This window comes from Kogia breviceps, chromosome 7 (assembly GCF_026419965.1).
Source record: "Kogia breviceps isolate mKogBre1 chromosome 7, mKogBre1 haplotype 1, whole genome shotgun sequence".
In the NCBI taxonomy this organism is placed as follows: Eukaryota; Metazoa; Chordata; class Mammalia; order Artiodactyla; family Physeteridae; genus Kogia; species Kogia breviceps.
Genome location: NC_081316.1, coordinates 14762423 through 14787779, shown reverse-complemented (window position 1 = coordinate 14787779; position 25357 = coordinate 14762423). Strand labels below are relative to the sequence as shown.

Below are 25357 nucleotides of genomic sequence, written 5' to 3'. Positions count from 1 at the left end.
CCGCCCCCTTCTTCCTCGGCTTCTCATTGGCCGGTCCTGGCGCTATGGGCCCGTCGGGGTCAGCTGACGGGCCCATCGGGGTCAGCTGCCCGGCCTCCGGAGTCGGTAAGCCTTCCCGTCTGTCCCGGCTCTGTCTCTCTGGCCGGCGCAGACATTTCTGCCCTGTTAGCCTGGTTGTCGGCCCCGGCTCCTCAGGCCCGCTTTGCGGGGCAGACCAGGAGCCTGGGTCGCAGGGGCTCGACTTCCTTGGGCCCTGTGGCTGACAGAGTGTCACCTTGGGCAAGTCTTGCCTGCTGGGCCTGTTTCCCTATCTGCACCAGGGAGTTAGGGGTGGGAAGTGAATTTAGAAATCTGAATATCCCCCTCCCAGCTCTAACATCCTGAGGCTTCGTGACTTTCTGGGCAGCGTGGGGACATGGGAAGGTCCTTAACAGTCTCCACATTTCACTGCGCCCCACAGGTCTTGGCCATGAACACCTCTAGAGGAAGGAGGCAGGAAGCAGCAGGGCCCAAGGGTAGAAGGGCTCCCAGACACGGGGAACAGGTGCGCCCCCTCCACCCTCAGCCCTGCTCCCAGTGTGGGAGGGCAGGGGAGGGGGCTCTGTGTCCGGCTCCCTGGGAAATGCTGCTGGGGTGGGAGTGGGGCAGATGGATGGTGCTATTCCCAGGAAGCACAGGGACTCCTTGCCCTCTGGCCTCCTACAGCAGATCACTGAGTTCAGGGTGAGCAGCAGGGCAGGGTCACCACGGGGACTAACGGCCACCTCTGGGCTCTTTCAGGACCGAGATGTACAACTGTCCAAGGCTCTGTCCTATGCCCTGCGCCACGGGGCCCTGAAGCTGGGGCTTCCCATGGGGGCCGGTAAGTGAGCATCTTGGAGGCTGGGCCCAGGAGTGGTTGGAGCCCAGGGAGCAATGTAAGCCTGTCTGTGACTGCCTTCCCTCATGGCTCCCACCGCAGTCCTATGAGAACAGCACAGAAGGTACATCCCTTCCGTGTACAGGGAAGACCGAGGCCCAGAGCCCAGTATCATGTCCAGGGCAGACTGGGAGAGGAGCCTCTGTCTGGGCCAGGCCTGGTGATACCAACAGCCCAGTGGCCCGGTAAACACTTATCCCAAGACTGGGCACTGCGTGGGTGTTGGGGCAACTGATGTTTATTGAGTGTCCACTCTGGTCTGGGTACTGTGCTCAAAAGGGTCACTTGATCTTTGTGACCCTCCATGAGGCAGATCCTATTCCCATATAAGTTGAGAAACTGAGGCTCAGAAAGGGGAGACTTTCTATCTTTTTTTAAAAAATTAATTAATTAATTAATTAATTAATTTTTGGCTGCCTTGGGTCTTCGTTGATGCGCGCGGGCTTCTCTAGTTACGACGAGTGGGGGCTACTCTTTGTTGCGGTGCGCGGGCTTCTCATTGCGGTGGCTTCTCTTGTTGCAGAGCATGGGCTCTAGGCGCACGGGCTCAGTAGTTGTGGCACACGGGCTTAGTTGCTTCCCAGACCAGGGCTCGAACCCGGGTCCCTTGAATTGGTAGGCGGATTCTTAACCACTGTGCCACCAGGGAAGTCCCAGGGGAGACTTTCTAAAGGTCACACAGGCTCTGTCCTTGCTGCCTGTGGCTTCCCCTGTTAACTCTGGCCCAGGCCAGAGCAAGTTCAGCTCCTGAGCACTCTACCTGCCCACAGATGGTTTTGTGCCCCTGGGCACCCTCCTGCAGCTGCCCCAGTTCTGCAGCTTCTCAGTTGAAGATGTGCAGCGCGTGGTGGACACCAGTGGGAAGCAGCGGTTCGCCCTGCGGCCAGGGGACCCCGGCGCCGGCCCTCTCATCCGGGCCAATCAGGGTCACTCCCTGAAGGTGGGAGCTAAGGGGACAAGTGGGAGAGCCATGTGAGATCCCTGTCTGTGAGGGGGTCTCACTGCTGCGCATTCCTCATCCATCCCAGGTACCTGAGTTGGAGCTGATTCCCCTGGAGACACCACAGGCCCTGCCCCCAGTGCTCGTCCATGGCACATTCTGGCAGCACTGGCCATCCATCCTGCTCAAGGGCCTATCCTGCCGGGGGAGGATGCACATCCATCTGGCCGCAGGACTGCCTGGGGACCCTGGTGTCATCAGTGGTCAGTGCCCCCGCAAGATACTCCCACCCATTCTGTCCTCCCAGGTCCTCCTCCAAGGGTCATAGCCGCTTGTTCAGGGGCAGCCCAAGCCCTGCATGCAGGAGCAACCCCCCACCCGCAACGCATGAGCTCAGGACCCCAGCCCACCCTGGTTTGATAACTACAATCCAGACGCCCCAGACCCCAGCTCCAATTGTCTACTCAGGCATGCGGCCAAATTGCGAAGTGGCCGTGTTCATCAACGGGCCCCTGGCCCTGGCAGGTGAGTCTGGACGCAGCAGGTATTGCCCCAGGCCTTCAGAGAGGGCATGAGTCACATCTCTGGCTCTGTCTGCAGATGGAATCCCCTTCTTCCTCTCTGCTAATGGGGTGATCCTGACTCCAGGAAACGTTGATGGCGTCCTGCCTCCCAAGTATTTCAAGGAGGCCCTGCAGCTACGCCCTACCCGTAAGAACCACCACCCCACCCTTCTTCTTTGTGCCTGAAGCCTGTGCCCTCTGCCCTCACCGCTTTCCCAGCTCCCAGCCCCAGACTGACTTAGTTCTCCCTTCTCTAACCAACTCTCTTCTCTCTCAGGAAAGCCCCTCTCCTTGGCTGGTAATGAAGAGACAGAGTGTCAGAGTGACCCCAAGCACAGCTCCAGAGGAAGAAGGATGACCCAACAATAAAATATTTATTGTTTTTTAAATGTAAAAAGATAACGAAAGAGAAACTCCGGTTTGAACGTATGAGTCATCATCCTGTAGCTGTAGCGTCTCCCCCATGTGCTCAGGGACGACAGCTAGGTCAGCGGTGTTGGTCTTGGTCACTCAAACAAGGGAAGGGCGGGTGCTGTACAAACTAGAGCCCACCCTCCCTAGCCTGGGGGATGGCAGAGTCTGGCCCAGCCAGGTCCCTGGTCTACACAAGGGCAGTGACAGTGGGTGAATGTACCCAGCTCGGTCAGTGCACGTCCGGAGAGGGTGTGGGCAGTGAATCCCAATGGGTGTGGGCTTTGGAGCGGTCGTGGAAGGTGGTGAGTGGGGCCAGGGCAGTAAGACAGGCTTCAGAAGGCCTCGTGGCCTCCTGTGAGCTGCAGGAAGAGGTCCTCGTCCAGCTCTTCCCCGCGGGCCCGCTCCCGCGTTGACAGGAAGATGTAGCCCCCAATGTACTCATGCACGATGCGGCAGCTGGCAGATACGCAGCTGAAGGCCACGTTGATGTGCTCGTCAAACTCGATGGCTACCTGTGGGGTGGGCAGTCAGAGGGCTGGTAGGGGGTGGGATGAGGGAGGAGCCCTGCCCTGGTCGGGTCTGCCCCAGCCCCGTGTCCCTCCCCCACCCTCCCTCCGGGCCCACCTGCTGGATGTCCCAGTTGACGTTCCACTGGCGCATGTTGCTGAAGCGCCAGGTCTTGACCACGTCGCCCACGGCCAAGTCGATGCGGATCAGTCGGTTGTTGGCGATGCCCAGAATCTCGTCTTTTCTGCTGCCCTTGAACCTGGTGCCCAAGGGGAGAGTGTGAGCCGGGGGCCCCACCCTGCATGGCCCCGGAGCCCTCCCAGACAGCCAGGTGCAGAGCTCAGCAGCAAGCTGGCAAGTAAATCACTTAGGTTCTCTGGGTCTCAAGTTCCTCATCTGGAAAATGGGGGTTAATTAATATAATCACGATGAGGGCATTTAGCAGCACCAGGCAAATGGTCCACGCTTTGCGACAGCAACTGTTTTTGTAGCATCATCATCCATTTGCTCCTGTCTTTGCAGGCTTGGAAAATGGGCAGTCAGAGGGGGCACTTCCTGTCACAGCATCCACCCAACCCTGTCCTACAGATCAGCTGCCCAAGGCCCGGAGAGGAAATGGTCTATGGCAGAGCTGGGACGGGTGCGGGATCGCCTGCTCTCCCCGCCTGATCCCTCTCTTCTGTTTGCAGGATGGAGGGGGGCGCACACAGGCTGTCCTCGGTAAGGTCTCCCCGCAGAGGACAGGAAGGAAGGCTTCAGATGGCTTCACCATCTTCAGAGATGGTGCTTAACAGAGTGGACTGAGGTGGTACTCATACCTGACCACGACGTAGGAGATGCCGAAGTCAGGCAGGGACTGCCAGGCCTGAATGAAGCGTAGCTGGGCCTCGGACAGCGAGAGTTGGGCCACATTCTGGTGGGCTTCCAGGATCCGTGGAGTGAGCTGTGGGGCAGCGCTGGTGAGGGGCTGCCAAGGTCCCTGAAGCCCCTTGCCTGTCCCCATCAGGAAGACAGGATGCTGAGCCTGGGGCAGGGCCAGTGCCCAGTGTGGGTCCACCCGAGTGCACCCTCTCACCATTCAGCAAATGTGAGCTGAGCCGGGCACTGAGGTGGACATGGGCAGCTGCACCGTGACCCCCGCCAGAGGGTGGGGACCAGCACGCTCGGTCTCAGGGACCCAGGTGGGAGAAGGAGCGAGTGAGCGTGTGCATTTCCAGGGGAAGGCTCTGTGGACATCCAGGGGCAAGGGTGGCCAGGTAAACCCTCTGGCCATTCCCACCTCCTACTCCCTTTGGCACCTGCTTGGCCTTGAACTTTCGCTGGAAGCGGGGGGCGACAAGCCCGTAGGGGTTGAGGCCCTCAGCGGAGGCATCAGGGCCCTGGGGGTGGTTGCCCGAGCCCCCACCGCCTGTCCGCTGCAGGCTGAGGAAAGCCAGGATGGCCTGCACCTCGCTGGAGTAGCTGCTGTCCGCCATGGTGCGGCCCTTGGAGGCCAGTCGGCAGCCGGCCATCCAGCGGGCATACTGCTGCCTCTGGGGTGGGAGGGGGGAGAGGGAGGTGAGGGGCTGGCGAGGCTCTTGCTCAGCCCCTGCCCTTGGCCTGGCTCCGCCCTGCCCCCATCCCCACTCCAGCCTCAGCGCTGGCCCCTGCCCAGCCCTCACTCACATCCTGGCATCGTAGGTAGATTTCACTCATGCCCTCAGGGGAGGGCACCAGGAGTTTAATGCAAAACTTCTGGCCTGAGATGTTGACATCAGGGACCACTTCACAGCCTGGAGGAAGAAGGGGTGGGCTAGGCTGGGGGAGGGAGCCCTGTTGAGAGGGCCCTGGGTGAACGCCAGTCCTGTACAGTGGCCACAGGTCAGAGGGCATCTTCCCTGCCCCCAGAAGGAGACAAGTGAGAGCGTTCACCTGGCCAGCACACAGCCCTTGTCCCTCTCCTGGCCAATCCGCCCTCACTCACCCTTGAGGTTGAGCTGCTGAATGGGGTCCCCGGGAGCCTCGTCCTGGCTCTTGTAGTAGGACAGTGTGGTCTCCTTGAACACTACCCAGTGCTGGCGGTACCCTTTCAGGGTCAGCTTCCGGGGCCTGAGCGTGAGGTGGGAGGTTCGTGACAGGCCCCCTCCCTGCCTCCTGTCCTCTCTCCACACTGGGCCCCTCCAGCAGGGCTGCCAATTCTGGGCCCAGGCTCACCGGAAGATCCGGAGATGGTCCTTGAGTTCTGGGATGGTGGTGAGGCTGTCCTGGGGAGGAGAGGAGTCAGGGGAGGCCTGGTCCCTGCACTTGAGCCTGACCCCAACCCCTGACTGGGGCCCCTTCTCACCAGCACGTTCGTGGGCGCCGACCCCTCCAGCTTCACCTCCAGGTTGCTCAGGGCTGCATCCAGGTCATCCAGCCCCGGGTCTGTGCCAGGCGGTTCGTCCACCTCCCCACTTTGGGACAGCTTGTTGATGTGGTACTGGGAGGAGCACGTGACCACGGAGGGCTGAGTGGGCAGCCCGGTAGCCCAACAGTGCCCTCACCTGGGCTTCCCCGGAGGTGGGCCCCTGCTGGAACACCCTCCCTGCCCTGGGCCTGGCGTGCACCTAGCCCCCCGGGGTCCCCAGGCCTGCCTGGCACCTGTAGGGCTGCAAACACCATCATCTCCTCCTCAGTGCAGTCAATCTCCTCCAGCAGCAGGTCCCACCGAGCCTGCTCGTACAGCTGGGTCAGCCTCACTGGGTCTGTCTGGAGTGGTGGGAGGGGAGGTCGGGTTGGTCAGGTGCTAACTGCCCTGAGAACCCCCTGCAGCCAGCTCCTCTGAGCCTCAGGCCTCAGCCCTGCCCTCTGTGCTGTGCAAGCTCATTTGGTGGCTCCACAACCCCAATCCCAGCCTGCCAGCCCCATCTGCCCAGGCCAGCGGCAGCCCCTTCCCTCTAAACCTCTTTGTGCAGATATTGAGTATTTGTCTACTGTGTGCCCTGCATGCTGCTGAATGGACAAGGGGGACTGAGTAAACCAGTCAGTAAATAAGTGAAGTGATTCAAGAGTACGATCAAAGCGATAAAGGAAGTAGCTTCCAAAGGGCATCTCACTTGTGTGCTCAGGCGGGAAGCCCACAAGTTTGATGGTGATGAGAGAAAATGGAACTGGGGTGTGGCAGGGGGGCTACTCCACAGGAGGAAGCATTCCAGAAGGCTTCCCTGGGGAGGTGACATGCTGAGCTGAGACCTGAGGATGGACAAGCCACTGAAGGGAAGAGTGGTAGGAAGAACATTCCAGAGAGAAGGAAGTCAAAGGGGGATCCCAGTTACCCACAGAAGACCAACGCCACGCTCCCTCAGAAACCCACCAAAATTGATAGCAAAGGCACGAAAAGGATAAACCCAAAGGACAAAGAAGAGAGAGGGGAGACAACTACAGCTGGTGAGAGATACCAACAAAAGTTTGGAAGATGAACAAGCAAAAACATGGACAGGAACTGAGTTGCAGGGAAGGAGAGCTCGGATCTCACACCCTTTTCCCTCTCTTGTTCTATGGCAAAAGCACTAATGAGTTTTGTGACCACCTAGAAGGGTGAGATAGGGAGGGTGGGAGGGAGACGCAAGAGGGAGGGGATATGGGGATATATGTATACGTAGAGCTGATTCACAGCTATATGTTATACAGCAGAAACTAACACAATATTGTAAAGCAATTATACTCCAATAAAGATGTTAAAAAAAAAAAAAAGATCAGAAAACAAACAGCAAAAAAACTTAAGATCTGAAAAAAGGCATCCAGTTCACATGGCGGACAGGCTCAGGTCTGGGATCCTCTGGGAAGAGAGGGTGGGCTGAAATGAGGACCACAGAAAGTCTATAAAAAGAGCTCTTCCCTCCCCACTCCCTGCAGCCAAGTGACAGCCAGCTGGCACCAGGTAGAAACCAGAGATTTACTCTCGAGATGCTGAGCCAGGGGTACCCTGCATTTGGTACATCTGGGTGTGGGGTGCATCGTGCTGAAAACAGCTGAAATAAGGGCAAGTTGGCAGTTTGAAAGGTGAGACATCCGCAGCCTTTCCCCACTTTTCACCAAAGACATTGGCAATGAGCCTTCTATTCCCCAGTCAGGAGATCAGAGCATTCACTGCGGAGAAGCCAAAGAGAAAACCCCCACAGAAAGTGGCATTCCAGCCCCATCTTCCACAGGAGGCCTAAAATGCCAAGCCCTATTCATACACTCAGGGTTTCCAACTGCCTTCTTAGAGCCTTACTTCTAAATATGAAAAGACAGGCAGGGATTACCCACATTTTAGGAAAGCTGCTGGAATGAACAACAGAGACCCATGAACTATAGTCAGGGGAAAAAAAGAGCTTGGAGGAAATAAAGACAATGTAGGGAGCAGAAAAAACTTCAAACATCAGTCAAAATCCTTACAGAGACAAAATACTGCACTCATAAAACAAGAACAGGATGCTATTTTTAAAAGGAACGTGGGGCTTCCTTGGTGGCGCAGTGGTTGAGAGTCCGCCTGCAGATGCAGGGGACGCGGGTTCGTGCCCCGGTCTGGGAAGATCCCACATGCCGCGGAGCGGCTGGGCCCGTGAGCCATGGCCGCTGAGCCTGCGCGTCTGGAGCCTGTGCTCTGCAACGGGAGAGGCCACAGCGGTGAGAGGGCCACATACCACACACAAAAAAGAATCCGCCTGCCAATGCAGGGGACACAGGTTCAAGCCCTGGTGTTGGAAGACAGCAACTCAGTCCCCTGTGCCACAACTACCAAGCCTACACTCTAGAGCCCGTGAGCCACAACTACTGAAGCACATGTGCCTAGAGCCTGTGCTCCGCAACAAGAGAAGCCTCCACAATGAGAAGCCCACGCACCACAACGAAGAGTAGTCCCTGCTCACCTCAACTTTAGAAAGCCCATGCACAGCAACAAAGACCCAATGCAGGGCTTCGCTGGTGGCGCAGCGGTTAAAAATCTGCCTGCCAATGCAGCGGACACTGGTTCGAGCCCTGGTCCAGGAAGATCCCACATGCCGCGGAGCAACTAAGCCCGTGCGCCACAACTACTGAGTGTGCGCCTACAGCCCGTGCTCTGCAACAAGAGAAGCCACTGCAATGAGAAGCCCGTACACCACACGAAGAGTAGCCCCTGCTCGCCGCAACTAGAGAAAGCCCACGCGAAATGACAAAGACTCAACGCAGCCAAAAATAAATAAATAAATATTTTAAAATTAAAAAGAAAAATAAGACTCAATGCAGCCAAAAATAAATAAATAAATATTTTATAAAAATGAAATATAAATAAATAAAAGGAACGTGATTATAAAGTTATAGTAATTAAGACAGCATGGCATTCACAAAGAGAGACAAATTGATCAATGTAATCAGAGAGTCAGAGAGAGACCCACACATGTATGTTCACCTGACTTAAGACAAAGGTGATCTTGCCATCACTGGGGAAAGGATGCTCTTTTCAGTAAATGGACCTGGGTCAATTGGATACCCATATGGTAAAAATTTTTTTTAATTTAAAAATTAAAAAAGTTTTTATATCCCTACCTCACACTACATACAAATATCAATTCCATTTGGGTCAAAGATCTAAATATCAAAGTTAAAACAATAAAGTCTTTGGAGAAAAATAGGCCTACATCTGTGTGATCTTAGAATAAAAGATTTCTTAAACAGGGTGCAAAAAATATTAATCATAAAAGAAAAAATATGACTCAGATTATATTAAAATTAGGAGCTTCTGGTTAGCAAAATAAACCACTAAGAGAATGAAAAGGCAAAGCACAGAGTGGGAAAATATATTCACAATATATTTATCTGTCAAAGTACTCATGTAAAGAATATATAAAGAACTCTTACAAAGCAATATGAAAAAGACAAGCAACTCAATATAAAAACCGGCAAAACTGTTGGAAAGAAACTTCACAAAAGAGGAAATCCAAATGGCTAATAGCCATATGAAAAAGTTGTCAACTTGATTAGTCATCAGGGAAATGTAAATTAAAGCCACATAAAAAGCACATCAGGGCTTCCCTGGTGGCGCAGTGTTTAAGAATCCACCTGCCAATGCAGGGGACACGGGTTCGAGCCCTCGTCCGGGAAGATCTCACATGCCGTGGAGCAACTAAGCCCGTGTGCCACAACTACTGAGCCTGCACTCTAGAGCCTGTGAGCCACAACTACTGAGCCCACATGCCACAACTACTGAAGCCTGCATGCTCTAGAGACCGTGAGCCACAATTACTGAGCCTGCGTGCCACAACTACTGAAGCCTGGGCACCAAGAGCAACTGCACCACAACGAAGAGTAGCCCCCACTCGCTGCAACTAGAAAAAGCCTGCACGCAGCAACGAAGACCCAATGCAGCCAAAATAAAAACAAACAAATAAATAAATTTTTTTTAAAATCACATCATTGGTTGCCTGAGGTTGGGTGTGGGATGAGGAATGACTGTAAATGGGCACTAGAGAACTTTCTGGGGTGATGGAAATGTTCTAAAACTGGATTGTGGTGATGGTTGCACAACTGTATAACTTTGCTAAAAATAAACTGCTTACAGTGGGCAATTTTTATGGTATGTAAGTTATATCTCAGTAAAGCCGCTTGAAGAAACAAACAAAATACCATGTGAGATACTATTATACACCTACCAGAATGGCTAACATGGAAAAGGTAGGAAATACCTGCTGGTGAAGTTGTGGAACAACTGAAACTTATACACTGCCGGTAGGGGTGTATGAGTGTGTAGTTATCTACTACAGCTAAACCAATGCCTGCCCCACAACCCAGCAATTCCACCTCTGGGTATATACCTTATAGAAACGTGTACATATGTTCACCAAAAACATATGCTGGAATGTTCACAGTATCTCTACTCATAATAGCCCAAACTGAAAATTGCATAATGCTCATCAACAATAGAATGGAAAATTAGTTGTGGTATATGGACAGCGTGGAATATTACACACCAGTGAGAAATATGCTACCACTATATGAACATGGATGACTTATACAAGTAAATGCTGAGTGAAAAAAGCCAGACACGAAAGAGTATAGACTGCATGATTTCATTTATGTAAATTTCAAATACAGGCAAAACTAATCTACAGTGTTAGCAGTAACATTAGTGGTTCCCCCTGTGGGAAATACTGCTGGCTTCTGAAGGCTGGTAAAGTTCTGTTGGTTTACATTTGTGAATATTTCTAAATGTATGTTACACTAAAACACAAAACAAAACAAAACAAAAAAACACTTCAGAAAGGAACAGTCAGAAAATAAGAGCTCTTAGAATTTAAAAAGACAGTTGCAGAAATTAAAAATTCAATAGCTCAGGGGGCTTCCCTGGTGGCGCAGTGGTTGAGAATCCGCCTGCCGATGCAGGGGACACGGGTTCGTGCCCTGGTCCGGGAAGATCCCACATGCCGCGGAGCGGCTGGGCCCGTGAGCCATGGCCGCTGAGCCTGAGCGTCCGGAGCCTGTGCTCCACAACGCGAGAGGCCACAGCAGTGAGAGGCCCGCGTACCGCAAAAAAAAAAAAAAAAAAAAAAAAAAAAAAAAAATTCAATAGCTCGGGCTTCCCTGGTGGCGCAGTGGTTGAGAGTCCACCTGCCGATGCAGGGGATGAGGGTTCGTGCCCCGGTCCGGGAAGATCCCACGTGCCGTGGAGCGGCTAGGCCCGTGAGCCATGGTCGCTGAGCCTGCAAGTCCGGAGCCTGTGCTCCACCACGGGAGAGGCCACAACAGTGAGAGGTCCACGTACCGCAAAAAAAAAAAAAAAAAAAAAAAAAAAAAAAAAAAAAAAATTCAATAGCTCATTTGGAAAATAAATCAAGGAACTTTCCAGAAAGTAGAACAAAAAGACAACAAGCATTAAAAAAAAAAGAAAGAAAATATAACTGTCTAATTTTTTTCTTTTAAAAATTAATCTAGGAGGTCTAACATCTACTAAGTTCCAGAGGGGAAAAAAAGCAGAAAAATAGAGGGGAGTAAATTATTAAAGAGATTATATAGAACATTCTTCTAGAACTGGAGGACCCTGATTTGAAAGGGCTCAGCAAGTGTGCAGGACAATCAATGAAGAAAGATTCATACGAGGACATACTATTGAGAGATTTTTAAACACCAAGTGATAAGGAGAAGATTCTTTTGTGGTTTTGCTTTTGTTTTTGTTTGGTCACATTGCATGGCTTGCATCATCTCAGTTCCCCTACCAGGGATTGAACCCAGGCCACGGCAGTGAAAGTGCTGAATCCTAACCACTAGACCACCAGGTAACTCCCAAGAAGATTCTTAAAAGCTTCTGGGGCCTCCCCTCCCCTTTCAAGAAAAATTTAAAGGGTCACACATGGAAGGATTGAAAATAAAAAATGGCATTGGACTCCCCAACAGCAACACTGGAAACTAGAGGACAATGGGAAGGTGGCTTCAAAATCTAGCAGGAAAATGTTTCAAACCTAGAATTCTGTACCTAGCCAAACTATCATGCAAGTGAGGGTAGAACAGCGACCTTCTCAAGCACGCAGGATTTCAAACCACTTAGGGGAAGCTATTACTATTTTACCATTTTAGGGGAAGCTATTGAAATATATGCTCCATCAAGATGAGGGAGTCAGTCAAGAAAAAGGAACACAAGAGATCCAGGAATCAAGAAATCCAATATAGGAATTCCCAGGAAATAGTGAAGGGAAGTTCAAGGACAACAGTTAAGCAGTGGGTCTAGACTGCTACCATTCCATGGTTCTGACCAGGAAATAACACTGACTGATATCCTAAGGTGATCGATCATTTTGAAAGGGGCATTGTCCTTAGGTTGCAGTGTTGGAGGGCCTTGGTTATGGAACATCCCACCTCATCACTCTGAAGATGCCCCATGGCAAGCCACAGACTCACAGAGAGTGTCCAGATAGCCTTTTGGCGTCTCTCTTCTAATTGTACACAGACAGACAATTAATAGAAAAGAAATAAACCAAGAAAGGAAGTATAGTTACTCTGTGGCTTAGCTAAGAACATTATTTATATGTGTTACTATTTACAGCCACACTCCCTTGTTTTAACCAAAAGCTACAACACAGCTCATCTGGAAAGATGCAAAGAGATGCGTGTGTTGTGGGGGAAGGAGGGAGGATATAAGACAGATAAATCTTCACCTTTCATACAAAGTGAATCGATTATGCGTGAAATGAAAAAGTCAAGGGACTAGACATACATAAGCTTGTCATATAGATGTAAACACTAGAATAAAAAGCTACAGAGTCAAAACCTATAGTCTCTAGGGATCAGAAATCTGGGATAAAGAGAGGTGGGGCAAGGAACTGTTTTGTTTTTTTTCTTTAATTGTTGTTATTACTACTAGGACTATTCAACTCTTTAAGCCATCATATGCTACTTTGATTAAAAATAAAATTTAAGCTTTTTTTTTCTTTTGGCCACACAGCTTGTAGGATCTTAGTTCTCCAACCAGGGATTGATCCTGGGCCCTCAGCAGTGAGAGCGCAGAGCCCTAACCACTGGACCTCCAGGGAATTCCCTAAAATTTAATTAAAACAAAGAAAATGACAAAGACCAAACGGATTTTAGATACTGGACAACAGACCACACAGAACAGGGATCCCTGAGAGAAGGGAAACAAGTGAATGGTGAGGTTGCCCCAGCTTGCTGCCTGGAGCAAGTGTGCCTGCTGTAGCCAAGAGGAGGACCCCAAACGGAGCTCAGCATATTCCCTGAGGTGAGCAGGTGCAGTTGAGAATCTGGGGAGTCCAAGGCAGCTAGATTTCATGGGACAGAGTGTTGCAGAGGAGAGAGCTGCACAGAGAGAAAACTCTGGATGGAAATCAGCAGAGGGCTCCTCTTTAGTCATTAGCTGGGTACTGATCAGCACATGTGTATAAGGAAATAACTCAAGGCTAGAAAGAAACACTAAAAGGAGCAGGTGGAACGCTTACCAGAGCTCACATGAGGGTGGGAATAGTTCATATTCCTAACACAGATTAGAGAAGCCTCATCATATATATAATATCAGAATACTCAGAACTTGTGAATTCCCTGGTGGTCCAGTGGTGACCACTGCCAAGGGCCGAGGTTCAATCCCTGGTCAGGGAACTAAGATCCCACGAGCCGTGCGGCAAGAAAAAAAAAACAACAACTCAGAAGGCTCTTGCCACAATAATGGGGTAAATTAGCCCTAGATTAAAAGATGCTTTTTTCTGATCTAATTAATTATTATTTAATTATTATAAATTATAATGATTAGTTCATGTTCAAAGCAAATCTTAGAAGGATCAAACTGTTTCCAAGTGTCTTAACTTCATCCCCAAACAAGGTTTAAAGATATTTAAAGCACTACCAAAAAAAAAGAAAAAAAAAAAAATCCAGGACCCAAGAACATAAGATTTGTAGTGTCTGGCATCAAATAAAAATTTTCCAAAAACCAAAAATAATTTCCAGGCATGAGAACAAACAGAAAAATACAATTCATAATTAGGAGATAGTCACTAAAAGTAAATCCAGAAATGACACAGATAAGAGAATTAGTAGACAAAAACACTAAAAATAATTATGTAAAATATATCCTGTATGTTCAAGAAGGTAGAGAAAAGCATGACCATGTTAAGGAGAGATGGAAAATATTTTAAAAGGTCAAAACTGAACTTCTAGGCAGGGTATTAATGACATATTAGACACGGGAGAAGAAAAGATTAGTAAACTTGAAGATAAGAGAGATAGAACTATCCAAAATGAAACACAGAAAAATAAGACTGGGAAAAAAAAAACTGAACAGAGCATCATTGAGCTGTGGGATGATGTTAAGCAGTCTAATAGTCATGTGACCAGAATCCCATAAAAGAGGGGGGAGCAGAAAATATATCTGAAAAAATAAAGGCCAAAATTTTTCCAAAGTTGATGAAAACTATAAGCTCAGATTGAGGAGGCTCAATGGACCCCAAGCATGAGAAACCTGAAGTGAACCAGGGCACCTGATCATCAGATCGTTTAAAACCAGTGATAAAGAGAAAATCACAAAAGCAGTGAGAAAAAAACGTGCGTTACATACAAATGAACAAAGAGAGACAAGCCACAAGACTGTGAGGCAGAATTTTTAAGGAAAAAAAAAATGTCAGCCAAGAACTCTACACCAAATAATATCTTTCAAAATCAAAGGCAAGGGCTTCCCTGGTGGCACAGTGGTTGAGAATCCGCCTGCCGATGCAGGGGACGCGGGTTCGTGCCCCGGTCCGGGAAGATCCCACATGCCGCAGAGCGGCTGGGCCCGTGAGCCACGGCCGCTGAGCCTGTGCGTCCGGAGCCTGTGCTCCGCAACGGGAGAGGCCACAACAGTGAGAGGCCCGCATACCACAAAAAAAAAAAAAAAAAAAAAAATCAAAGGCAAAATAATGACTTATACAGACATACAAAAGCTGAAAGAATTCATCACCAGTAGACCAGCTTGACAAGAAATGTTAAAGGAAGTCCTTCAGGCAGACAGAAAATGATACCAGCTGGAAATCCAGATCTATACACAGGAATAAAGAGCACAGGGAATGGTGAGTGTGTAGGCAGAGAGAAAAGACTGCTTTCCATATTTTAAAAATGCATTTGCAGGACGATTGGCTGATGGAACTGTTCCGTGTCTTGACCGTATCATGTCAAGGTCCTGGTTGTGATACTGGTTGGGGGAAACTGGGTGACGAGTCCCCAGGTATCTGGGATCTCATGTATTAGTTCTTACAACTGTCTGTGAATCTACAGTTACCTCAAAACTAAAAGCGTAATAAAAAAATAATGGACTGTGCTCGCTTTGGCAGCACATATCTAAAATTGGAACGATACAGAGAAGATTAGCATGGCCCCTGAGCAAGGATGACACGCAAATTCGTGAAGCGTTCCATATTTTTATATGGAATCTAAAAAAAAAAAAAAAAAGTGGTCATGAAGAACCTAGGGGCAAGATGGGAAAAGACGCAGACCTACTAGAGAATGGACTTGAGGATATGGGGAGGGGGAAGGGTAAGCTGGGACAAAGTGAGAGAGTGGCAGGGACATATATACGCTACCAAATGTAAAACAGATAGCTAGTGGGAAGCAGCCTCATAGCACAGGGAGATCAGCTCTGTGCTTTGTGACCACCTAGAGGGGTGGGATAGGGAGGGTGGGAGGGAGACGCAAGAGGGAGGAGATATAGGGACATATTTATATGCATAACTGATTCACTTTGTTATGAAGCAGAAACTAACACACCATTGTAAAGCAATTATACTCTAATAAAGATGTTAAAAAGAAAATAATGGACTGGTTAAAGTAAAAATAATCATGATGATGACTCAACAATTCTACTCCTAGGTATTGATATATACCCAAGAGAAATGAAAATATATGTCCACTCAAAAACTTGTACATGAGGGGCTTCCCTGGTGGCGCTGTGGTTGAGAGTCCGCCTGCCGATGCAGGGGACACGGGTTCGTGCCCCGGTCCGGGAAGATCCCACATGCCGCGGAGCGGCTGGGCCCGTGAGCCTTGGCCGCTGAGCCTGCGCGTCCGGAGCCTGTGCTCCGCAGCAGGAGAGGCCACAACAGTGAGAGGCCCGCATACCGCAAAAAAAAAAAAAAAAAAAAAAAAAAAAAACCAAACAAATAAAAAAAACCAACTTGTACATGAATATTCATGGAAGGATTGTTCATAGCAACCAACCAGTGGAGGTAAAACAAATGTCTATTAACTGATGAATGGATAAATAAAGTGTGGCATATATGTACAATGAAATGTAGTTTTACAATAAAAAGGAATGAAACACTGAGACGGGCTACAACATGGATGAACCTTGAAAACATTACGCTAAGTGAAAGAAGCCAGCCACAAAAGGCCACGTATTGCACGATTTCATATATATGAAATGTCCAGAACAGGCAAATCTATAGGGGCAGAAAAGAGATTAGTAGATGCCTGGGGCTGAGGTGGGGTGGGGGATAAATGAGGAGAGACTGTTAATGGGTGTGAGATTTCTTTTGGGGGTGATGAAAATGTTCTAAAACTGATTGTGGTGATAGCTGCACAACTCTGTGAATATACTAAAAACCATTGAGTTGTACACTTTAAACGGGCAAATTATATGGTAATGAATTATTTCTCAATACAGCCATCATCATCATAATAACAGCAACAGGGAATTCCCTGGCAGTCCAGTGGTTAGGACTCCGCGCTTTCACTGCCAAGGGCACGGGTTCGATCCCTGGTCAGGGAACTAAGATCTTGCAAGCTGTGCGGCGCGGCAAAATAAATAAATAAATAAGAATAACAGCAACAAGGATGACAATGTATCGTGGGCTTTGACGTACGTAGAAGGGGAGTGTGTGATAACAAGAGCCCAGAGGCTGGGAGGGGAAGAGGGGATCCCACTGTAAGGTTCTTACACTGCAGGGAAGCAGTGTTTCACTGGATGGTAACTATAAACCCTAAAGCAACTGCCAAAAACAGGAAAAAAAAAGCAGCATAGATAATACACTCTTATAAAGGAGATAAATGGAATCATGAAAACTACTCAATCCAAAAGAAGGCAGGGATGGGAATTCCCTGGAGGTCCAGTGGTTTAGGACTCGGTGTTTTCACTGCCAGGGACCAGGTTTCATCCCTGGTGGGGGATCCCACAAGCCGCGCAGCGCAGCCAAAAAAAAAGAAAAATTAATTAAAAATTTTAAAAAATAAAAAGAAGGCAGGGAATATTGTACAACACAGGGAACATAGCCAATATTCTATGATAACTATAAATGGAGCATAACCTTTAAAAATTGTGAATCACTATACAGTATACCTGTAACTTAGATCACATTGTTCATCAACTATACTTCAATAAAAACCAACAAACAAAAGAAGGCAGGGAAGGCGGGAAAAGGTCACAACAGTCTGGAGGAGAGGAAGGAGCAGGGACGTGGAAGGAGAGGAAAGGGGGGCGGGGCGGGTGGGAGGGAGTGGGCAGCACCAGGGCCAGATCAGCATGGTCCTGGGCCACAGGCACCCACAGGAGCCTCTTAAGCAGGATTGACAGGACCTAATGCACCTGTAAACATTCATTCCAGATGCTGCGTGGAGGTTGAGGAGGCCAAAGGAGGAGAGAGGTCCACTAGGAGGGGCTGCAGCAACCCACATGAGAGAGCCTGACGCTGGACAGATGAAGGGACAGAGAGGAACGGGTGGTTTGGGATTGTTTAGTTCAAGGAAGGATCAACAGGACACAATGAGGGAGGAGAGGGAAAGGGAAAGACCCAGAATAGGGTAAGTGCAGGGATTTTGCCATGAGTCCATGGTGGGAGGATGTGCTGGGCAGACTTGGAATCAAGAGTTCTGTTTCAGGACTTCCCTGGTGGCGCAGTGGTTAAGAATCCACCTGCCAATGCAGGGGACACGACTTTGATCCCTGGTGCAGGAAGATCCCACATGCCGCCGAGCAACTAAGTCCGTGTGCCACAACTACTGAGCCCGTGTGCCACAGCTACTGAGCCCACACGCCACAACTACTGAGCCCATGCACTGCAACTACTGAGCCTGTGTGCTGCAACTACTGAAGCCCATGCGCCTAGAACCTGTGCTTTGAGAAGCCACCGCAATGAGAAGCCTGAACACCTCAGCGAAGAGTAGCCCCGCTCGCCCCAACTAGAGAAAAGCCTGTGCGCAAAAACGAAGACCCAGAGGGCTTCCCTGGCGCAGTGCTTAAGAATTTGCCTGCCAAGGCAGGGGACATGGGTTTGAGCCCTGGTCGGGGAAGATCCCATATGCTGCAGAGCAACTAATCCCATGAGCCACAACTACTGAGCCTGCGCTCTAGAGCCCACAAGCCACAACTACTGAAGCCCATGTGCCTAGAGCCCGTGCTCTGCAACAGAAGCTACCACACCACAATAAAGAGTAGCCCCCACTCGCTGCAATTAGAGAAAGCCCGCGCAGAGCAACGAAGACCCAACGCAACCAAAAATAAATAAATTAAACAAATTTTTAAAAATTAAAAAAAACAAAAAAACGAAGACCCAATGCGGCAAATAAATAAATAAACAAATAAACAAATGAATAAATAAATAATTTTAAAAGGTTACTAACTATGTCCAAAACAAGTAGGCTTATCCTAGTGGAAGGCTACTTTAAAAAAAAAAAAAAAAAAGAGTTCTGTTTCAGGCAGAAGCTGAGATGCCTGTTAGGTGTCAGAGCAGAGACAGCCAGTTGGACATTAGAGTCTAGAGCTCAGGGGAGAGAGGTCTGGGCTGGAGGTGGTAAATCTATAAAGAGCACAGAGATGATCCTTAAATCCAGGAGGCTGGAGCTTCCTGGGAGAAAGGGTAGAGAGAAGGAGGCTGGGGATGGAGCCCTGGAGCCCGTAATTCCCAGAGGCTGTGGAGACAGGAGGAAGGGCTGAGGGCAGGGCAGCTGCAGACCCCTGTGCGCGTGCGCGTGGGGATCCCAAGTGGCCAAGTAAGAAGTGGATGGCGAACTTCCCTGGCCGTCCAGTGGTTAAGACTTCACACTTCCACTGCAGGTTTGATCTTGTGTGCTGCGTGGCGCAGCCAAAAAAATAAAAGAAGTGGACGGGAAGTGAGCAGGGGACAGATGGCATGGAAGGGGCGTGGTCACCTCACCTCAGCAGGACAGGGACTCCAGGATAGAAGACTCTAGGATAGAGTTGGCTGAGGAGAGAGAGGGAGTCGAGGGGCACCCACAGGAAAGGTTTCCGGGGAGCAAAGACACTGGACCCCAGGTTCTAGAGACAATGGCGCTTATCAGTTTTGCAGTGAAGGGGGTGCAGAGAAGTGGAGCCACAGGTAGAGGGAGCACCTGGAGGTTTTCCAGATGGATTCATGGAGCCTGTTGGTTGCCGGTGGGGACAGCAGTCAGGGAGGGAGAGAGGCACACAGGTGCCTGCCTGCAAAGCTTCATCTTTCACCTGCCCCTAGTCCCTGCAGGTCCCAGTGCCACCGCCTCCAGGAAGCCTTCCCTGAGTGCAGGTGTGGGTGCCTCCCACCTGAGCAGCCTTCCCAGGGCCACCTACAACCGTCTACACTGAGCTGTGGTCATTATCTCCCTGACGGTCCTTGAGAAACAGGTCTTGCCATCAACCAGGGCCCAGCACCATGTCGGTGGAGTTAATAAACGGGTGTGGATGGACAAATGGACAGACCCCTACAAGTGTCTAACATTCCCAGAGCCCAGACCCCCAATGCAAGGTCCCCGTGTCCCACTGATCTAGACACCCCTTCTCCCTGACCCAGCCCACCTTGGGATCCAGGTCGAAGAAGCTGTAGTACTTGAAGCGCAGCCAGAGCATGTCCCCCGCCTTGACACCCTGCTGCATGAGGCACCGCGACGAGTCCAGCCACCTGGGCCGCAGCGCAGGCAGAGGCAGGGTCAGGGCTGAGGCGGGGGCAGTGGGGCGGGCTGGGGGGCTGGGCAGGGGCTGGGGCGAGCTCACACATGCAGGAAAGGCCTGGCGACAGGCGTGGGTTTGGGACGAGCAGGACACAGGGGAGGGTGTGGGCTCTGGGAGCAGGAGCTCAGGCACAAGGGCAGCTGAAGACCCGGCAGGCGGGGCACCTGCTATGGAGCTGGGTCTTGTCCAAGAGGGAGCTGGGCCGAGGCAGGCGCTGGAGCAGGAGGGGGTCTGGCGGTGCGAGCGGCCGGCTCAGCATGTGGTAGCAGGCCTCGGTCTGGGCACTGTCTGAGAAGTGGGCTGGCATCCCCCGGAACAACACAGGTGCCACGCCTGGAGTGCGGGTCACGGTCAACCAGGCCCGGCCCCGACGCCAGGCCTCCGGGGCCTGCCCTTGTGGCCGCCCCTGGGCTGCCCCACCCGCACTCACCCCCGGCCAGGACGACCTTGGTCAAGTCATACACCTCCTCCTCCGGCTCCTTTTCCTTCTTTTTCTTCCCCTTCTTCTCAGGAGCCCGGAGCAGAGACATCTCCTCAGGGTGCCGGATACCTGAGAGGAGCAGGGGTCTCAGCGGGGGCTGGGGTCCTGCCCTGTGGCCTCCCGCCCCTCCCCTGGGCGGTTCGGGGCAGGGCAGAGCCCCACGAGCCAGATGGGGAACAGCTCAGCAAGGTCGAGGTGACAACAGCTGGGCCTGGAAGGGGAGGGGACTTGCCCCCTGGCAGGACCCTTGCAGGGGGCAGATTGGGGACCCGCCGGGACTCACTGAGGAGCCGGCAGATGGCAGCCACGGCCTGGAAGAGGGGCTGCGAGAAGCTGGCTCGGAGGCGCAGGGCACAGCGATTGGGCAGCCGCAGGATGACAGGCCGGTGCTGGGGCCCAAAGAAGAGGCGGGCGTCCGCCAGGATCCCGTATTTGTCCAGGGTCCAGTGGGTCTGTAGCAGCCACTGTCTTTTCTGTTCCCACCAAATGGCATGGTCTGACCAGTCCTGCTTCCGCTCTGTGAGGCCACAGGCAAGGGGGGGGCCACGTCAGCCTTGGAGGGCCCTGCCCCCAGTGCTGAGCACAAGCCTGGAATTCAGAGGTGGTGGCCGCCCCTCCCCTGCCCAGGCCAGGGGCAGGGCCAGGTGCGGTTGGCCTCGGGGCTAGGACTGAGGTCATGGCAGAACGGCTCTTTGCTGGCTAACCCTGCTTGTCCCCTGGGCTCAGTTGCTACTGAGGGGAGTCACTTCCCAGGGGAGCCCCCAACCCAGAATCTTAGGGCTCCCACCTCACATACTCCAGTGCATTGGGCTCCCCTGTACAGCACCTCCTGTGTCCTCCTGCAGTTCCTGGCTTCGTGGCTTCTCCCTGGCGTTCCCGGGAGCCAGAGGCAACTGCGGGGCCTGGGGTTGTGCGGGGCACGCAGCAGCAGGCGCTCCATAAATATCTAGTGGTTACTAGCTCTGTGACCTTGGCCAAGACCTGAACCTCTCTGGGCCTCAGTTTTCTAGTTCCTGAGATGCGAGCAGCAACGGACACAGAGCAGCGCCTGCCGCCACGTGGCGAGTGCGTGGTGTCTATGACACAGGCATGCGGCCGCATCGACACAGCGCACGGGCCTTCGGTTAGAAATGCGAGCACTTCGAGGTCATGCAGCTAGTGAAGGAGGACACGTGCTCTCCTCTCCATCTTCCCTTCAGGAGCCTGAACTGGTGCCAGGTGAGCACAGTGGAAGAGCAGAGTCCACTAGTGTCAAAGCTCTTACTGGGGAGTGGTCCCGTCCTCTGCCCCACCCCCCTCCCTCTTCCTCCTGCCCTGAAGTCGCCCTCTGTGCCTTCATTCTGTTCTTGGTTTTGTGGCACCCACTCCACGTCTCCTCCTGACCCTTTGCTCTTGTTCTGTCCTATTGGCCCCCTCGCCTGGCCTGCTCCCGTGCTTCCCCGTTGGTTCAGTCCGAGGACCCTCTTCTCCCTCCTTAGCCACGGCCTCTTCCCGGGGGTCTCACCTAGTCTATGGCTTCATCTTCCTGCTGTGAGCCCCAGGCCAGAAACCCACAAGCCACTGGCTAAGGGGCACGTCCACTGGCTTTGATCATTCCAGAAACCTTTGTTCACCAGCCCGTGTGCCTGGCTCTGGGACTATAAATGCAGTGGCTCCCAGCCCAGCCCTCAAGGTGCTCCACTTCACCTCGCTCTGCCTGACGCTGGACAGAGGTGCCCCCTCCCCTCATCAGCTTCCTGGGGGCTGGGTGACAATGGCTCTCCTGCCAGGCCCGAGCTTCCTCCCTTTCACTTTTAGCCACCACATTTTACCAATGCCAGCCCTCCTCCAAACTCACCTCCTGTCCACCCTCACCTGACCCAAGGGGCCTGCCTTAGCCTGACAGCCTCCCACTGGAAACCCTTCGGCACAGCTGCCCTCCACCTCCGGGATGGAGTCCAAAACGCCTCAGGACATTCACCCCAGCCTCGTTTCCTGTCGCACTCCAGGAGTCCTCCCCAGCCTAGAGGCTCCAGTGCAGAGCCGCACGCCCCCACGCTGAGGCGTGTCACCTTGTTCCTCCCTGCTGTGGCCCCCTCTCAGGATTCGTACCGTCCCGGGCTAGGTGCAGCCCCTGGGCTGGCTTCCCCTGGGCAGCAGCCAACACTCAGCCCTGTGCTGGCAGCTAAACAGTGGGTGCCACCTGCCCGGCTGCGCTCCAGATCAGGGGCTGGCCCGGCCAGCGGGGCCATCAGTAGACCTCTGATGTGCTAAGGAACGAGCGGGAGCTGGGGGGTGGGCACAACAGTATGCTTGAGGCTGGGGACAGGAGCTGGAGGGCCTTGACCCCGCAGCAGGTGGAGGAGCCTAGTTCAGGCCTCGCGCTTTGCTGCGGGCCATGCCCCGGGGCCAACCGGCTCTTCTCCTGGAGCACCTGGCCTTCACCCTCTCCGCCCTGCTGGGCCGAGCCTGCCTGAGTCTCTGTGTGACACCCGGTCTCCTGCGGGACCCTCTACTCTCCACTTCTGCTTTCACAACCTCCTTGGGCCCTGCCTTCTGGAGCCTTCCCTCACCACCTCAGCCCTGTGGCCGGGCTGCCCTGCGGCCCCGTGCTGTCCACAAGCCACTGACCTCCCTCCCAGGCCGCCCACTCACCCCCACCCCCGGGGGACCCAGGACCCAGGCTGGCACTATCGCGGGCCTGCCTTCCGGCTCTGGCTATCAGAGCGGGCCCGCCGCCCTCCCAGGAAGGGGCAGCCCGCACCCCCATCAGGGAAAGGCCATGAGAAGCCCCCGTGTCAGCGGCCCTGCTCCGCTCCAGGGCTGATACCATGGGCAGCTGTGCTGTAACTTCCTGTGGGGGCAGGGCCTTCCCACCCAGGCTGGGCCTGTCACCAGCCTGCTGAGGGCTTCCGCCCGCCCAGGGAGAGGGTGTGGGAGCCTGTCCCCAAGTCAGCAGGAGCCCCCTCTGGGTTCCTCTCGACCCCCAGAACGGGATCTCTGCCTCAGCCCAGGCAAGGCCTCTCCTGCCCCAGAAGTGGGTGAACGGAGGACCGTGGCCAGGTCTGCTCCTTGGGGTCTTAGTGGAACCTGTTGGAGCGGGAGGAAGGGAGGAAAGACAGTGGGAGGGAGGGGAAGTTAAAGTTGGGGAAATGTCTGTTTTGGAACCAAATGATTAAGCTGGCGCCTGAGTCACTGTGACTCCATTATCGAGGGCCACGCAGCAGGGCTGGCCCGGAAGTGCCAGGGGACCCCGTGGGCAACGGGGGCGGTGGGCACTCACTGATCTCCTCCACGATCTTCAGGAGCACCCCGCCGATGTGTGACTCCCCTGTGACCCGGAGGGTGACCGACTCAGCCTCGGGGTCCTCCTCTCCTACAAACACTCGCAGCTCCCAGGACGAGTCGATGTAGTCCCCTGTGGCTGTCTTCATCCCCGCCATGGCCGCGGCAACTCTGGGGAGAGGGTGGGAAGGAGGCAGGGTGGGCAGCTGGGGCCTGGTAGGCTGCCTGTGGTGCCCGGGACAGGCGGGGGCCCAGAGATCAAGCCCGTAAGCCAGAATGCCACGGCAGCAGCAAGACGCTGGGAGCTGAGTTGTTGCAGACAAACCTCAGACCCTCTCTCCATCACAGATGATTGGGCTGAAGGGACCTTCAGAGTCTATGTTGCCCAGCCCTCTCCCTTCTTGCAGACGGAAAGACGAGGCCCGGTAAGAATAAGAAGGGCCTCGAGGACTCAACATCACCCAGCTCGATGCCAGAGCTGCGCACAACCTCCGCCAGCTCGCTCAGCCCAAGCCCACACTGGCAGCTGCCCACCCTAGAAATGATTGTGAGCCCAGGTCAGAAAATAGTTCCAGTCAGGCCCAAAGGTCAGCTCCATCATCCCAAACCAGCCGAAGCCTCTCCAGGGCAGTGGAAAGTCCAGGCTGCCACACGGAAAGAGGTATGCTGGGCAGAGGGGCTGCCGGAGGGCGAGGAAGAGAAGGGTCCTCGGGTCTTCAGCCACCGGCCGGCTTACCTTCCCTGCAAGGGGTTGGGGCTGGAGGTGGGGATCGGAGCGCCAGCCACTCCTGGCTGCAGCCCGCACACCTGCAGACCACTGCGTGCTTCCTCCTCCTCTCTCTCTCTGGGGAGCTTCCTTCAGAGGGCAGCCCTTGCGCCTTATCAAGCAGGGCGGGCCTGGCCCCTCCCCAGGGCGTGCTGTGGCACCGGGGACAGGAAGCAACGGCCGGCACCGTGGTGGTGGCGCAGCAGGGCTTCCAGTGGGGCCCTGTCTTTGCTCCCAGTGAGCACAGGAAGCAAGTGGGCCTTGTAGACCCAAGACCACACAAAGGGTCCCGTCATTTGGAGGGAAGCTCGATTCAAACTAGAGAAGCCACCTATTCGTGTTCCCTTGTCGGAGCCGTCTCTCATCTCCAACCTGTCATGAGGTGGGGGTCCTTGGGCTGTAAGCATCATTCAGCTGCACAGAGGGAGAGCGGTGGAGTTCAAAGGGTTGGATCTGCGTTATTTAGGGACCTGGCAGGTCAAGTCAGCTCAAGCCCTGAATGTCCTTTATCACCACAAAGTAGATCCTTCAAGGCCCTGAGGGAAACGACTTCCTTATGTCCTTACTGTCCCCAGTTAAGGGCCTCTTTTCCAAACTTCTCAACCTTAGAACTGCCCAGGGGAACAGCTGAACAGAAATTGGCCCCTGATGTTTCACAACCTGCCTCCCCCACGCCTTCAGGTTTCAAGACTTCAGACTTGCCACCTCTACTGTCCCTCCACCTGCATCACTCCTCTCTGGGACCAGTACCCACGAGACTCACTCCTGTCATGTCCCTACGCAAATGTGACTCAGAGGGCCCCTGGTGGCCCAGCGTCTTCCTATCACCTTTAATAGGATGTAAGCTTTGGGAAAGCAAGGTCTTATAACCACTGGCTCCCAGCAGAAATTCAGACTTTCTAGACAATCAATTTGGGGATGGAGGGAACAGAGCCTGAAGAGACAGGAGCACCAACAGCGCAACAGAATCCCTGTGGAGGACTGCACCACCCAGATGGGGAAGGCCAGCTTTTGCAAAGTCAAGGCAGCAGGAAGTGCAGCCAGCTGCTGGCCTCAGCAGCTTCCTAGCCCAAAAGCTGCACTCCTGGAACAAATGAAGCTTTAGTCCAGCCCCAGAAG

The 25357-nt window shown here is 52.9% G+C and overlaps 2 protein-coding genes and 1 non-coding gene across 5 annotated transcripts; 2 read left to right on the top strand and 1 right to left on the bottom strand.

The window, feature by feature from the left end:
• The first annotated feature begins 30 nt into the window (after positions 1–30).
• On the top strand, positions 31–2835 carry TRPT1 (tRNA phosphotransferase 1). Of its 3 annotated transcripts, none has more exons than XM_059069076.2 (8): positions 31–105; positions 461–544; positions 781–862; positions 1690–1859; positions 1948–2122; positions 2328–2384; positions 2460–2570; positions 2700–2835. In XM_059069076.2, exons 2-8 carry the CDS (start codon positions 470–472, stop codon positions 2789–2791), a joined length of 762 nt encoding a protein of 253 aa, XP_058925059.1. In that variant the 5' UTR covers positions 31–105; positions 461–469; the 3' UTR covers positions 2792–2835. The 3 variants fall into 3 exon arrangements, with proteins under 3 accessions (XP_058925059.1, XP_066893586.1, XP_066893585.1); XM_067037484.1 differs by lacking the exon at positions 31–105 and adding an exon at positions 128–279; XM_067037485.1 differs by lacking the exon at positions 461–544 and having other exon boundaries at positions 51–105.
• On the bottom strand, positions 2758–24356 carry FERMT3 (FERM domain containing kindlin 3). Its single transcript, XM_059069074.2, has 15 exons — positions 24209–24356; positions 23471–23643; positions 20492–20725; positions 20158–20277; positions 19892–20060; positions 19575–19677; positions 5963–6070; positions 5667–5801; positions 5537–5586; positions 5307–5431; positions 5009–5115; positions 4642–4875; positions 4162–4286; positions 3461–3602; positions 2758–3348 (listed from the first exon to the last, which is right to left on the bottom strand). Exons 2-15 carry the CDS (start codon positions 23628–23630, stop codon positions 3169–3171), a joined length of 1992 nt encoding a protein of 663 aa, XP_058925057.1. The 5' UTR covers positions 23631–23643; positions 24209–24356; the 3' UTR covers positions 2758–3168.
• Positions 15111–15216, top strand: LOC131760702 (U6 spliceosomal RNA). The gene has a single exon (XR_009336802.1). It is a non-coding gene; the product is annotated as a U6 spliceosomal RNA (small nuclear RNA).
• Positions 24357–25357: the final 1001 nt, after the last annotated feature.

Excerpts from the sequence above, each read along its gene's own strand:
- TRPT1 (XM_059069076.2), top strand. The coding sequence starts at position 470 with ATGAACACCTCTAGAGGAAGGAGGCAGGAAGCAGCAGGGCCCAAGGGT. Across the intron at positions 863-1,689 it reads GGGGCTTCCCATGGGGGCCG|ATGGTTTTGTGCCCCTGGGC; the intron begins GTAAGTGAGCAT and ends ACCTGCCCACAG. Across the intron at positions 2,123-2,327 it reads GGACCCTGGTGTCATCAGTG|GCATGCGGCCAAATTGCGAA; the intron begins GTCAGTGCCCCC and ends TTGTCTACTCAG.
- FERMT3 (XM_059069074.2), bottom strand. The coding sequence starts at position 23,630 with ATGGCGGGGATGAAGACAGCCACAGGGGACTACATCGACTCGTCCTGG. Across the intron at positions 19,678-19,891 it reads AAGACCCAGCTCCATAGCAG|GTGGCTGGACTCGTCGCGGT; the intron begins GTGCCCCGCCTG and ends GCTGCGGCCCAG. Across the intron at positions 4,876-5,008 it reads TCTACCTACGATGCCAGGAT|AGGCAGCAGTATGCCCGCTG; the intron begins GTGAGTGAGGGC and ends CTCCCACCCCAG.